The sequence below is a fragment of the Oncorhynchus masou genome, chromosome 7, assembly GCF_036934945.1.
Source record: "Oncorhynchus masou masou isolate Uvic2021 chromosome 7, UVic_Omas_1.1, whole genome shotgun sequence".
Lineage (NCBI taxonomy): Eukaryota > Metazoa > Chordata > Actinopteri > Salmoniformes > Salmonidae > Oncorhynchus > Oncorhynchus masou.
The window spans coordinates 20,073,302-20,087,295 of NC_088218.1; the positions used below are offsets into that span (position 1 = coordinate 20,073,302).

Here is a 13,994-nt window from a genome sequence, read left to right on the forward strand (position 1 = left end):
GTGAAGAGGTCGAGGTGGGAGTGCTTTAAGGAAGCAGAATGGGATCACTCGGGTGACTCTGGGCTAGCAACATATGAATGACTTTCATTCTCTCTGGGAAGTTGATAACCTGGACCTGTAGCTCGAGAGCTCCATACTGAGGCCTATCCTCCTGATATGACCAAGGGGTGTCTAAGTTCAGTTACATTTATGATTCTCTTTCTTCCACTCTTTTTCAAATGATTAAAGGACTTTATAAATGGATTGATTGATCTCTGTCATGAATTGCCCAGGTACACTTTACATAAGAGGTCGCTTGACCTCACTGGGACTTCCTGGATAGGTAAAGGTCAAACCAATGACTTAGCGTTAGCATGCCCACAGTCATTCCTACCCGAGTTAGCATCTCCTGCTCATGCAAGAGTAGCAGCTTGCTGCCCGATCCCTCCGTCCGCTGCTCCAGCATCAGGGAGAAGTGCTCAATGCACTTGATGGACAGCTTCTCTTGTAGGGTCATGATAACATCCTATCACACCATAAACAAAGGTCATTGTACCAAATGATAAATCAAATAAACAAGACTATCTTTTATTTGTATCCTTGTTTTCTGCCACCATGTAGCTGAGATGATAGAATGCAATTGCATTTCAAGTCAAGGTTGAGTCCCCACGCCATATTCCATTAATTTCCTCCCATTTCGCCACAGTAATTATGGAAACAGGGCCACTCTAACCCCCCCCCTCCACAAAGTGTCACGCAAACCTTGATGGATGTGCTGCAGTCGAACCGAAACGACTTGGTCTGCCCGTTCTCTAGGTACACCTTCAGAACGTTCTGCATGAAGAGGAGGGAGTTGTCCTTCACTGTGTTCTGGGTGGGAAGGAGACACAGAAGAATGACACACAAGGCATACAGTAGCCTACATGAAGAGGACAGAGTTGTCCTTCACTGTGTTCTAGGTCGAAAGGAGACACAGAAGAATGACACACAAGGCATACAGTAGCCTACATGAAGAGGACAGAGTTGTCCTTCACTGTGTTCTGGGTGGAAAGGAGACACAGAAGAATGACACACAAGGCATACAGTAGCCTACATTAAGAGGACAGAGTTGTCCTTCACTGTGTTCTAGGTGGAAAGGAGACACAGAATAATGACACACAAGGCATACAGTAGCCTACATGAAGAGGACAGAGTTGTCCTTCGCTGCGTTCTAGGTGGAAGCAGGACATAAAAGACCTCCAGTATAAATGAATGACCTTATATTTCTTGCTAGCATTGTTGACCTGTCTGGATGTACTCAGATATACACTTGTTTACCAACACAAAACTATTCAGACCCTTTGACTTCTTCCATATTTTGTTACAGACTTATTCTAAAATTGATTAAATCGTTTTTTTTCACCCTCATCCAGCTACACACAATACCCCATAATGACAAAGCAAAAACTGTTAGTTTTTTTTGAAATGTTAGCACATTTCACATAAGTATTCAGACCCTTTACTCAGTACTTTGTTGAAGCACCTTTGGCAGCTATTACAGCCTCAAGTCTTCTTGGGTATGATGCTACACACCTTTATTGGGGAGTTTCTCCCATTCTTCTCTGCAGAACCTCTCAAGCTCTGTCAGGTTGGATGGGGAGCGTCGCTGGACAGCTGTTTTCAGTTCTCTCCAGAAATGTTAGATCGGGCTCAATTCCGGGCTCTGGCAGGGCACACTCAAAGATATTCAGAGAATTTTCCCAAAGCCACTCCTGCGTTGTCTTAGCTGTGTTCTTAGAGTTGTTGTTCTGTTGGAAGGTGAACCTTAGCCCCAGTCTGAGGTCCTGAGCGTTCTGGAGCTTGTTTTCATCAAGGATCTCTCTGTACTTTGCTCCATTCATCGTTCCCTTGATCCTGACTAGTTTCCTAGTCCCTGACGCTGAAAAAAATCCCCACAGCATGATGCTAACCAGCATACTTGTCACGTATACTCCCTCTCCGGCCTCTAGGTCAACAGGCTGCTGATTATACCGCACACCTGTCACCATCGTCTTGTGCACCTGCACCTCATGACACTCACCTGGACTCCATCACCTCCTTGAATATCTTCCCTATATCTGTCACTCCCCTTGGTTCTTTCCTCAGGTGTTATTGACTCTGTTTTCATGTCGGTGCATTGTTTGTGTTACTTGTTCATTGTTTCTTTTATTTATTAAAACACTCACTCCCTGAACTTGCTTTCCAATTCTCAGCGCACTCGTTACAATACTTCACCGCAGGGATGGTGCCAGGTTTCCTCTCGACGTGATGCTTGGCATTCAGGCCAAAGAATTCAATCTTGGTTTCATCAGACCAGAGAATCTTGTTTCTCATGGTCTGAGACTCTTTAGGTGCCTTTTGGCAAATTCCAACTAGGCTGTCATGTGCCTTTTACTGAGGAGTGGTTTCCGTCTGGCCACTCTACCATAAAGGCCTGATTGGTGGAGTGCTGCAGACATAGTTGTCCTTCTGGAAGGTTCCCCCATCTCCACAGAGGAAATCTGAAGCTCTGTCAATGACCATCGGGTTTTTGGTCACCTCCCTGACCAAGGCCCTTCTCCCCCGATTGCTCAGTTTGGCTGGGCAGCCAGCTCTAGGAAGAGCGCGGCGGCAGGGTAACCTGGTGGTTAGAGCGTTGGACTAGTAACCGAAAGGTTGCAAGTTCAAATCCCCGAGCTGACAAGGTACAAATCTGTCGTTCTGCCCCTGAACAGGCAGTTGACCCACTGTTCCTAGGCCGTCATTGAAAATAAGAATTTGTTCTTAACTGACTTGCCTAGTAAAATAAATAAAAAATAAAATAAAAAAAGTTCCAAACTTCTTCCATTTATGAATGATGGAGGCCACTGTGTTCTTGGGGACCTTCAATGCTGCAGAAATGTTTTGGTACCCTTCCCCAGATCTGTTCCTGGACATAATCCTGTCTCAGAGCTCTATGGACAATTCCTTCCACCTCGTGGCTTTTTGCTCAGGCATGCACTGTCAACTGTGGGACCTTATATAGGTGTGTGCCTTTCCAAATCATGTCCAGTCAGTTTTCTTTAATCCATTTTACAATTAGGCTGTAACGTAACAAAATGTGGAAAAAGTCAAGAGGTCTGAATACCAATATCCATACTAGCACACCATTTAGAATGCATCCCCAATACATTGTTTCATTTGAAGTGATATGCTGGTGTGGATATTAGAACAGAGTCTTACTTGTACAACAAACAAAAAAAAAGTAGATATAATTAATGTGAACCAAATATACACAAATCACTTTTGACAGTTCAATTGGTGGTCAAAGGTCAAATGAACAAATTCAATGGTCAACCATGTGACAGGAGGAGAACTTACCGGAACCTGACCGTTAATGATGACCTCTTCTGCGAAGCGCACTTTGACCGGATTGGACTTGAGCTTGGCTTTTTTGGCTGCACTGATGAACGCTGATTTGGGCGACTGAGAACAGAGAGATTTAGCACGGAGGTCAGGATGAAACCAAACCCTGTGTCGGGTGTGTTACATCCTGTTATTATAACCAACAGTTCTAAAAAATAAAGATACTCACAGGGTACGGCTGGACAACAGTCAACATAATGGACTCCTTACAGTTTCTGGAGGGAGAAAAGCACATCTAATTGACTGATAGTTACAGTGAACGACTTCAATTTAATGTCAACGTAAACAGGTAACCAATGATTTCCAATCCAATGTAATGAACTACGGGACACGCAGGCGCACACACACACACACACACACACACACACACACACGCGCGCACGCACGCACGCACGCACGCACGCACGCACGCACGCACACGCACACACACGCACACACACACACACACACACACACACACACACACACACACACACACACACACACACACACACACACACCATATTCTGGTATCTGGGGGTGTGAGATGTTATTAAAAATATTCACATCTCCACAAACAAACAGGCAAGAACACAGCCTCACTTCAGACTCGGACATTTATCAATTTCATAAGAAATGTCATATGTCTGCTACATAATTGTAAATATAATTATATAATGTAAATACAATTACCCAAGCCTTTGGCAGATTTGTTCAGTAATAATTGGATAGGAAAACGTAAGAGATGCCCAATCAAATAATGCAGTCACTAAAATGCAACGTTCACTTTTCAGAGTTGAACACATAAACGACCGAAAGCCTTTTGAGAAAGTCTGGTCATCCCTCAGAAATACAACAACTGGCATCCGTGTTTACGCTCTACACGAGACACATTTCTGAGAGCCTAATCACAAAATAAAAACGGGACAGGCCTGGATGTGTCGTGGAAATTACAGCCATCAACTCACCAAATATTTTGTAACGTCTTGACTTTGTTAAGGTGACAGAAATAGTTGGTCATGAAATTATTTTCTCAAAGCAAAAAGTGCCTGAAAAGTCTGGTGCCTGAAGGGCCATGGGAGATGACAGCTGTTGGCACCACTGGACATAGTTACCCATGCTGAATACCCTAGATAAACAGAGACAATAAATCAGACAGGGTTACCTGACGAGGTCGATGACTCGTTCCCTGGGCGCTGAGCTGACTGCCTCGTCGTTGATCATGATGATCTCATCTCCTGGGATCAGCTTTCCCTCCGAGGGACCTCCTGCAAACATACACACACACACACGCACAAAACGCACACATGAACATGAATGCACAGACACATAAACACACACAGATTGGTCAGCGATCTGTACATACATTTGTCGTAAACAGTGCCGATACACTGAGACGTTTCGACTCCATGTTCACGTTTTCTTGGGTTCAAATCTGCTTTCAAACATCAGCGCTGCTCGCTAACACCAAAGAAAACTCAGGACTTTTTTCTCAAAAGCTCCTGTTCCATCAATTCCCAGGTGTGACACACAGTCTCGGTGTCCCAATCTCCCCTGTGGGGATTATGAGCTTCTCAGCCGGCGCTGGCAATTGAATCTCTCTCCTTGTGTTGTAGAGGCACAAGACAGATGAAGACGGGCCGTTGTTCCTGATGCCTGCACCGATCCTGAAAGCGCTAATTATTTTCCACGTGCCACAGGAAAGCCTGTTTCCCATGATAGTGGAGCGCTGAATAAACGGATTGACGGATGACACTGGCTGAGGAGAGAGCGTAGGGGGCTTCAGAAACTCTCCAAACATCTGAATAGAATAGAGAAGAGCTGAGAGAGAGTCCCTCGGCTTCACCTAGTCATAGAATGCCAACTGTTTTATGGTCTCCGCCTGTAGTCACACTAAGCATCGGATGAGCAACACTCATAACGTCGACTGATAATGTTTGATGTGTCATATTCTTTCAGTAGATTACTGGGATGAAATGAAAACAGCATGGAATACCTAAATGATCGATTGTCCAACATCCTTCATGTAACCCATCAGCGATTGGTGTTTCTCACCGATTAATAATCACTATATTTAATAAAATTGTAATATGGGAACAAAAAATAATTTGATTGTTGTCACTGCATGTCCAATTGCATTGTGCCATTGTAATTGTCACACTAATTAACAGTGAAAAGCCACCACTACAGCACTCTGTTTCAGTGAGCTCATATACAGCAGAGTGGAGATTCAGTTCAAGAGGTAATTGTTATGTCAAGAATTCATAATTGCTTAGAGGCTGCTATAGGCAAGATACAATCCATGGCCGTGGTTGCCTCATGCCTGAATTTAGTCAGGCAGATAGGCGACATCACACCAGGGCCGAAAGTCTCATTAAAATGAACACGACCCTCATATTCCTTAATAATACTCGACCATGACACTAAGTGGTTATTGAATTGTATTGTTGATCAAACAGTATTTATTGATATACCCCCTAGGCTGATAGAGATTTGACGAGCTTTGGGCCGAGAACCACCTCTAACAAGTGCTAAGCGCGAAAAGCCCTATGGCATCAATGCAAAACGTGCAAACGTGTGACAACGAGTGAACTGCTCTTATTAACCAAAATACAGACAAGAAAGTGTTACTGACCCTTGAAAGGTCAGTGGGAAAGACAGAATTAACCCAAGTATGAAAAGGTATCCATGACACATACACCACAATGTTATTTGGCTTCACTAAAATGTCTTTGAACACTTTGTGCCAATATCATGTTCAGTAGATTTCTGAACTTCACGTAGGGACATGTCTGGACATAATCCCATGAAACAGCTATGGCCCTGTTCTGTCATGAGTGTCATGTATATTGATGTAGCTTTAAATTCCAGCTCTTCAGGCGAGTTCGGTCAGTGATTATCATGGGAGATGTAGGCGGAGGGATATACCAGGAGGGGTCATGGGAGACGTAGGCAGTTGGTGGGACATTGATGCATACCAGGCGTGACGGAGCGGACCACCACCGGTTTTTCGCTCCCGGCCACGAAGCCGAACCCCAGGACGGGGTCCCGTCTCATCTCCACCAGCCGGGGGGCAGGGGGCACCTGCTGCACCCCATCCAGACGGTGCACCTCCTCCAGGGAGCTGCTCTGGGACACGTGGCTGAGAGGAAACAGGAACAGGCAACGCATCATCAGAGACAGACTCAAAAGAGCAGCCTCTCAGTCCTAACTGATCCAACAGGAGACTAAGGACATAGGACTGTCTTGACTAGAACAGTGTTTTCCCTATTGGGTAGGCCTCACACCGAACTCTTTTGTTCTCTGCCTAAAAAATGTCTCCAGTCCCACAATTGACAGAAACCAGCGAGAGAGCAGTGGGATCAGTTTGGAATTGGGCCCCAGAATGATTCTGTTATTATCTCCAGTAATTGTTTTATTTTATTTGACCTTTATTTACACAGGTAAGTCAATTAAGAACACACTCTTATCTACAATTACGACCTGATTCATAAAACCAATCAGCAGTCTGGCACCCTGTATCAGGGTGGGGTCAACATTCTACAAATAGACACTTCCCACGCAGATAACTCGCACATCTAATTTACACTGTGCTAAATAACACTCCTAAACCAACTGACACACACACACACACACACACACACACACACACACACACACACACATCCTACATTGGTGCTTCTGATGTACCCACTGCACCATACCCACAGTCCACATCCTCCATGTTCATTGGTTTCTGCCCTCTCTTTACCTATTCCAAAGGGTTCTGTCCAGGTAATCCATGCATGGGTATACCAAGGGCACAGTAAACACTGGCATGTCTCATACTCCCTGGATATCGAAGGATAATATCAATAGTGTGGACTGTCTGGGATTGAGGATTCAGAGGGTTCTGTGTATTGTCATTATCCCAAGTGCACAGAGGGTGATGTTTTTGAAATCCACTCAGTCCTTTATGCCCAATAGGAAGACCCGTCCATTATACTCTAGCCAATCAGAGAAATATATCGCCACAAAGCCAGATATATTGCTCTGAGACCAGCCATATATTATCCTCCTAATACCTGTCTCACATCTCAGATGGTGCAGCTCGCACACACACGTAGGCAGGCAAGCACGTACATTCCCCTTTGCCATGAAGGAGAACAGCAACATTCACTAAACCTCTAACGGTACGTTATGCTAGGTTAGGTTAGGAGAACAATCTCTTCTGTTTACCTGTCCTCATCCATTTATTTCTCGTGCCTAGAAATCCAATTGTCACGCTCCCTTATCTGCACTACGGTGTCATCTCTGTGAACGTCACCCCATCCTCACTGGGATCAAAGAAGCCTCCGTGCTAGTGACACGTCTAGAGATAGGAGACAGCACCCTTTCCTTGTTCAGAACTCCTGCGTCACTCAGGGGAGAAAAGGTGTGTTTTATGCGTCCACAGAAATAGCAAAGGAAATCAGTATTCCGAAAGAATTCAAGACACTGAGGCAGTCTACGTCAGACAGGGATAAAGGGATGGAGGTGAGGGGGGGGGGAATCAGTATTCCATTGGCATACTGTTGATACAGGACACGGGAGAACTTGACGTGTCTGGAATTTCCAGACAAAATTAGAACGACTGACCTTTAAAAACACCACACCAGTCCTCATAATCCTTAGGAACCTCCATTACAGCGTACGTGCTCACTAGCACCTCACTAGCACCTGTCATAACTGACGTTTTGAGTAATCACACTTTGTCACGCCCTGTGAAGCATGTTGGGGGGAAATTTGATTAGAGGATCATTTAAAGTATATGTCAGGACTATTAATCAAACAATGTATGTGATCACACTCACTAATTATATTGTAAGGCACACTCACTGCGCAACAGTGTGTCACGTGTTATAATGCGCAAACAAGTGATGAGAGTGTTTGAGAATGTTTGCACATTATAGGTGGACTTGAATTCGGGGGGGGGGTTGGGCCGGGACACTGTTGTTGTACACCCCCCTGGGGAAGGATGGTACTTACTTGCTGAAGTAGTCTCGGCCGTCCCTGGAAGAGCCCATATCCCAGCCATAGGGGGTTCCCGGCAGGGTGCCCCAGGATCCAGAGGGGGGAGGCCAGCCTGATGATTTGGTCTTGTGGCTGAAGCAGAGCAAAATGAGGTATAAGGATGATCGTATGGATGTCTTATTAATTTGTCATGTTGCTATGAGCAGCACCTTTCTCGCTGCCTACCCACTACTGGACTATGGGACATTATTTTTTCATGGTCCTTCGAGTTGGATATCTACATAATTGGCTGCTACGGTCATTACATAGCCGCTGTAGCCAAGTCCTGCCACGAAATTGTGTCAAGAGTGTGAAGGCATGAGACGGTTAGAGAACCCCCGAGACGACCGTCGGACGGCTCACTGTAAATGAAATGAATGACGCAATCGAGACGTCAAAGCACAATGGGCTTCAAACTAATGCTAGAGATCCGTGAAATTGGTTTTGTATCAACAGCACTAAAATTGGCATCCTCGCTTGGACAAGCTTTTGCATAGATTGTGCCTAGAGTCAAAACGTATCATTGCCACTCTCAACCCTTCACAGGGCCAAATCATACAGAACATACAATAGACACCATCTGTTGATTTTTGTTTCACATACAAAAGATTGGCCTCGAGACTAACACTCTCCAGTTGACTTTGAAACCGTGAGGTAGAAATAACATTGTTGTGATAGTGCAACGACAACGCCAAGCCAGGGCACGATGGAACAGGGAGGACATCAATGTCAGGAACACACAGTAGGTGACAAACACCCACAGATTGATGTGTCACAGTGTGTTCGGTCACACTTTAGCCTTCCAGCCTCCACGCTGCATTGATGTCTGCTGTACAACGTGGTAAGGCAACAATACAATAAAGACAAGATCAGAAAACATGTTTTTATCAGTAGCCTTTCTTTACGGACACAAAACCCCAGTGAAAACAATTTAGCGTGGATTTTAAATCAGCTGATACTTAAATAGCCCTCAAAAAATATCATCCTTAAGCCATCAGTGGGACAATATCACCCCCATTATCCCATCATGGGGGTGGGTTTCAGAGAGCCAGCCATGCAGTCGGTCGACATGCTTGTGTCTCAGCGTGTGTCTCATTGTGTTGAAGAGGCTTTTGGTCTAAACTCTAAATCAAACTGCTGTGGCGGATTCAGAGCTGGGGCCTTCATCTCCTAATCCTCCTCATCAGAGCCAAAACAAATCCACCACTGTCTGTGTGTGTGTGTGTGTGTGTGTGTGTGTGTGTGTGTGTGTGTGTGTGTGTGTGTGTGTGTGTGTGTGTGTGTGTGTGTGTGTGTGTGTGTGTAGTAAGAGGATTTATAGGAAGAGGAGGAGGAGAGGGAGTGTATGAAAAATGCCATTCCACTAGAGATCTGATGTCATAGACTAGCAGGGAGCAGAAGGGGGAGACTGTTCCTCAGAAACAGTTGACGTACGGAAGGGTAAGGGAAAGGGTATTGATGTGGGAACCCTGTTGCCTCAGTGCAAATATGCTCATTGTTTTTAAAGGAAGGGAAAGTTGTGGGAGGGATTTAAAAAGAGGAGAAGACTATGATAATAAAAGATTCAAATGATCAGTTCAATGATCAACATCATCATCATCATAAAACAGAGCGGCTGTACTTTGCATGAATAAATAAAGCAACCATTCAACCATGAAGCCTGTAATCAATATGAAACGTGGGCATGTAGCAACACTTTTCAAGGGAATCGAAAAGCACTTTCCCTTTCAGAGGTAGAATTGGTATTTTCTGAAAAGCTTTTGCTGCAACCCCCCCCTCCAAAGATAGCAGAACCACTCAAGGCCTTGAATCAATCATTCGGATTCAACTCCAAAAGGTCCCAAAGAACTAAAAATGAGCAACAAATTCAAAAAACAGAACAATTATCTCTTGGCCATTCTGAACAGAATGATGGTGAATCGAGTCAATTCCTAAAGTTGTTTTAAGATCTGGGCTTCTAGCCCAATGCCTAGCTGTGAATGACGGCCAGTCTCATGATGACACATAGTCTGTTGTATGATGGTCATAGCCTCCTGAATGAAGTCTTACATCATATTGTTTGGTTACACCTTACTTCCATTGATTTCCACTTCTTTTGATCAGGTCTGTAAAACACTTGAAACAAACAATGGCCTACAGTGGCAAATTACACAATCAGCAATCTCCCTGCACTGGATGTGTGTGTGTGTGTGCTTGCGCGCGTGTGTTTGTGTGCGTGCGTGTGTGTGTGAGTGCGTGAGCATTGGGAGGTGTGTATGTGCGTGCGTGCGTGCATGTGTGTGTGTGTGTGTGCGTGCGTGTGTGTGTGTGCGTGTGTGGGTGAGTCCGTGAGCATTGGGAGGTAACAAGTATTCTGGTCTCTGGACAGTTTACTCATTGTGCAAGCATTGCTCAGCAAAATATCTTCGCTATGTCTAACCTACGTGCTTTGAAAAGGACCACGCACAGTCTCCAGCTTTCCCCAAAACATTTCTAAAACCATCTCTGTTGGAGAAGAAAGGTTTTCGCGAGAATGGAGTCTAGCATTGTCCTATTCTTCAAGCAAGAAGTGTGTCAAAAGCCATTTTCCTTTTCCTGAGTGCTCCCATCCTCAAATACCCATCTAGTTGTGGACTATTCTGTGGAACCACCGCCAGCTATGATCGTCAGAGCAATTAGTGCTTGGTTCAGAGGATCGCATTCTTGTCAAGCTCTGATGGCTGAGGAGACCTCATGCCGTTAGTGCTAGCAGGCTTTCGTCACACTTCACTCAGCAGTATGTTCAGCTTGGACGGCTCCTCACTCACCATGCTCCAGCAAGCAGGGTAAAGAGGCTAGACCGAGAGAGAGAGAGAGAGAGAGAGAGAGAGAGTAGAGAGCCCTGGCTAAAACCCCTTTCTCTTTCTCCCCCCACCACCTAGACCTCTACCCAGACATTCAGCCAGCAACACACAAGTTAATAGCTTTTCCATGATGTTTTAGTCTCCATTCGCACAATGCCAAAAAGAGATGCTACAATCTCCCTCCCCGGGCTCTGCCTCTCTTTTTACACTCAAAGGAATAACTAGGCTAATACCACCTTCGCCCCAAGACTGGGTGGAGGGCATAGAAATATTCAACGACAAGAGAGCACCTCAGTCATACAATTGAGACGAGTCTCGACCTCGGTCTCTTAAGGAACCAAAATGAGCACTTTTGGGGAAAGGAAACATTAACAATTGAGAAAAATCTATGTTGTGTTTCTTTACAGCATATTTTCACAATATAGCTGTTTTTCATTATTTATTGGCTAAAAGGCCTCCCTTGTTCGGCGAGAGTTCTACAGTTGCAGAGAGCAAAGGCTAAAGTGATCCTGAGTGTATTTAAGGCTTTTTTCCCCCAACAACCTACTCTCCCTCCATCTGGGGATCTTCCATCTAAAGTGTGTAGAGGTTTGGTTCCCTGCCATGAATTATAGAAACAGACACAAAGGTAGTGGCTAGAGAGCATCAGTGTGTCCCTATGTGGTTCTACAATGTTCCCTGTGGATGACTAAAACACTCTGCCAGGAGCCATTTTATCACTTCGGCACTCTGCTCCAAACTGTATAAATAGACATGGCAGAATGGAGAAGACTTTAAATTCTACCTAGACGGCGTACTTCACACAGGTCATGTGGTCAGAATGTGGTATAAAATCAGTCAGGCTAGAGATACAAATAGCCCCACCAATATAGCCGCCGTCAGCAACGTACAATGCAAGTTCTACACATTGTCAATCTATGATCTTGACTTCATCTCCATCCGAGTGCTGTGACTCAAGGCATCCCGTGAACTTTTTTTTCCACCACCAGCAGCCTACTAGAGATTCCTCTCCCCTCCCATGTTGGTCTGTGGTGCTTCAGAGAGTCATAAATGAAACATCCCTCCATGTCTTTAAAGGATGCCCTCAATGTGCTCCCTATTAATACAGCATGGCTTTCTGAAGATGACAACATGCTTCAGCTCTCACAGCGATGTTTCATGGAACCCGGCCATACCACACCCCGTGCTCTGCTCTGAACATTTTGTCCAGGGAGGATACACTATAGGCCTAGACGAGGGAATGCTGAGGACCACATAAAAACTGCAGGCGTTTCGCAGAGGCAGCTGTCGTTAAAATGCAATGTATGGAAGCTTTTGAGTTGTCAAAAATGTGCATTTTAAGTGGATAACCTTGCAGTTTTATTGGGATTTTGTTTCTCAGAGTTAATTGCTATTCATTAAGAGTTAGAGTATGGGAAAAGCATGATGTTCCACAATGTAAAACAAGGGGTTTAGGTTTCCATTCAGCACCACCAGTAGCCCTGAATTGTTCAGCACCATGGACAGCACTAGTGCTCAATCCACAAACCCTACTGAAACCGCACTCAATGCAATCGCCTTGATGCAGCAATTTACTAAAATGGAAGGTCAAAAAGCACGTTGCTGGAATGACAAAGCCTGCAAAATCTCTTTCTTCACTGTCACTTAGTGACTCTCTCACCTTCACACACACACACACACACATAGCCCCTGATCCTTTTGGCCTCCTTGCCGGCACACACAGACCATGTTAGGCTACGGTTCCCAAAGGCTTCCCCATGCTCTTAATCTGATTGCTATTCATTCGTGGCTCTGCTATATATAATGATGTATGTTAATTGGGTAAATGAACAGTCTTGATACTCAGTAACGAATGCAATGATACAGTTACAGCTATCAGCTACATTCTCTGGGTGACGCCACGATTCTCCTTCATTTACGTGTAGTTTACAGTCACATCAAGTCAAGTGTGTGTATATTGCACACGTGCACACACACACACACACACACCTCCATCGATGCTGATTGCTCTGATCTTACTATAAATGACATAACCTGTTTTGACGTCCCCACACCTATCACACTGCGCTTCAAGGGAGCACAGATCAGAAGGAGAAGAACATGAAAGGCAGAACAAAACAAAGCCATGGCCCTCCTTCCTGTCCCTGAGTGACAGTAGCAGGAAACACAAAGAGAGAGAGAGAGGGTCCTGGGGGTGTGCACGCTGTAGGAGGCTGCCATAGAGCCTGCTAGTGGTAATGGTGGTAGTAGTGGGGGTTGATGTTTTAACTCTGGCACATGGTCTGGCAGGCAGCCCACAGCACTGCACAGTACAGCATGACCCTCTGCAGTAGAACAGTAAGAACAGCACACCCTAAGTTGGCTCCACTAGCCAGCCAGTAAGACTCACTCACACAGAGGGAGGGAGACTATCAGTACTCAGTTCAAGGCTCTGAACCCTTTGAGATTCTGTTCTGAAGTGTAGTTCCCTAGGGAGCTGATCCTCTGCCCTTAGTCTTATGGCAAGTGTGTGTGTTTAGTAGTGCTCTCTCTATGTTGTTTGTACTAGTCCTTCAAACAATGATCAAATGGGCCAAATGCCCTCTTCAAGGGGTGTCCTTGAGTACTGAATGATGTGGAAAGGAAATATTCTACTAGGGTATTTGGCTTGACTTCCTATAATCTAGAGGCACCTGTCCATTGAATATTTCAACCTGTATCATCCTTCATTGAAAGAAAGCATTAACATAAAGTTATGACATTGCATTATAGCCCATTACTTGGCCCCTTATTTGGCCGGCT

At 45.0% G+C, this 13,994-nt stretch overlaps 1 protein-coding gene across 1 annotated transcript in view; it reads right to left on the minus strand.

The window, feature by feature from the left end:
• Positions 1–13,994, minus strand: part of LOC135543484 (FERM and PDZ domain-containing protein 4-like) — a 45,172-nt gene that overhangs the window by 10,291 nt on the left and 20,887 nt on the right. Inside the window, 7 exon segments of the mRNA XM_064970782.1 lie at positions 374–505; positions 742–849; positions 3,337–3,441; positions 3,551–3,596; positions 4,526–4,628; positions 6,339–6,502; positions 8,368–8,484. Of these exon segments, the coding sequence (XP_064826854.1) occupies positions 374–505; positions 742–849; positions 3,337–3,441; positions 3,551–3,596; positions 4,526–4,628; positions 6,339–6,502; positions 8,368–8,484 (775 nt within the window).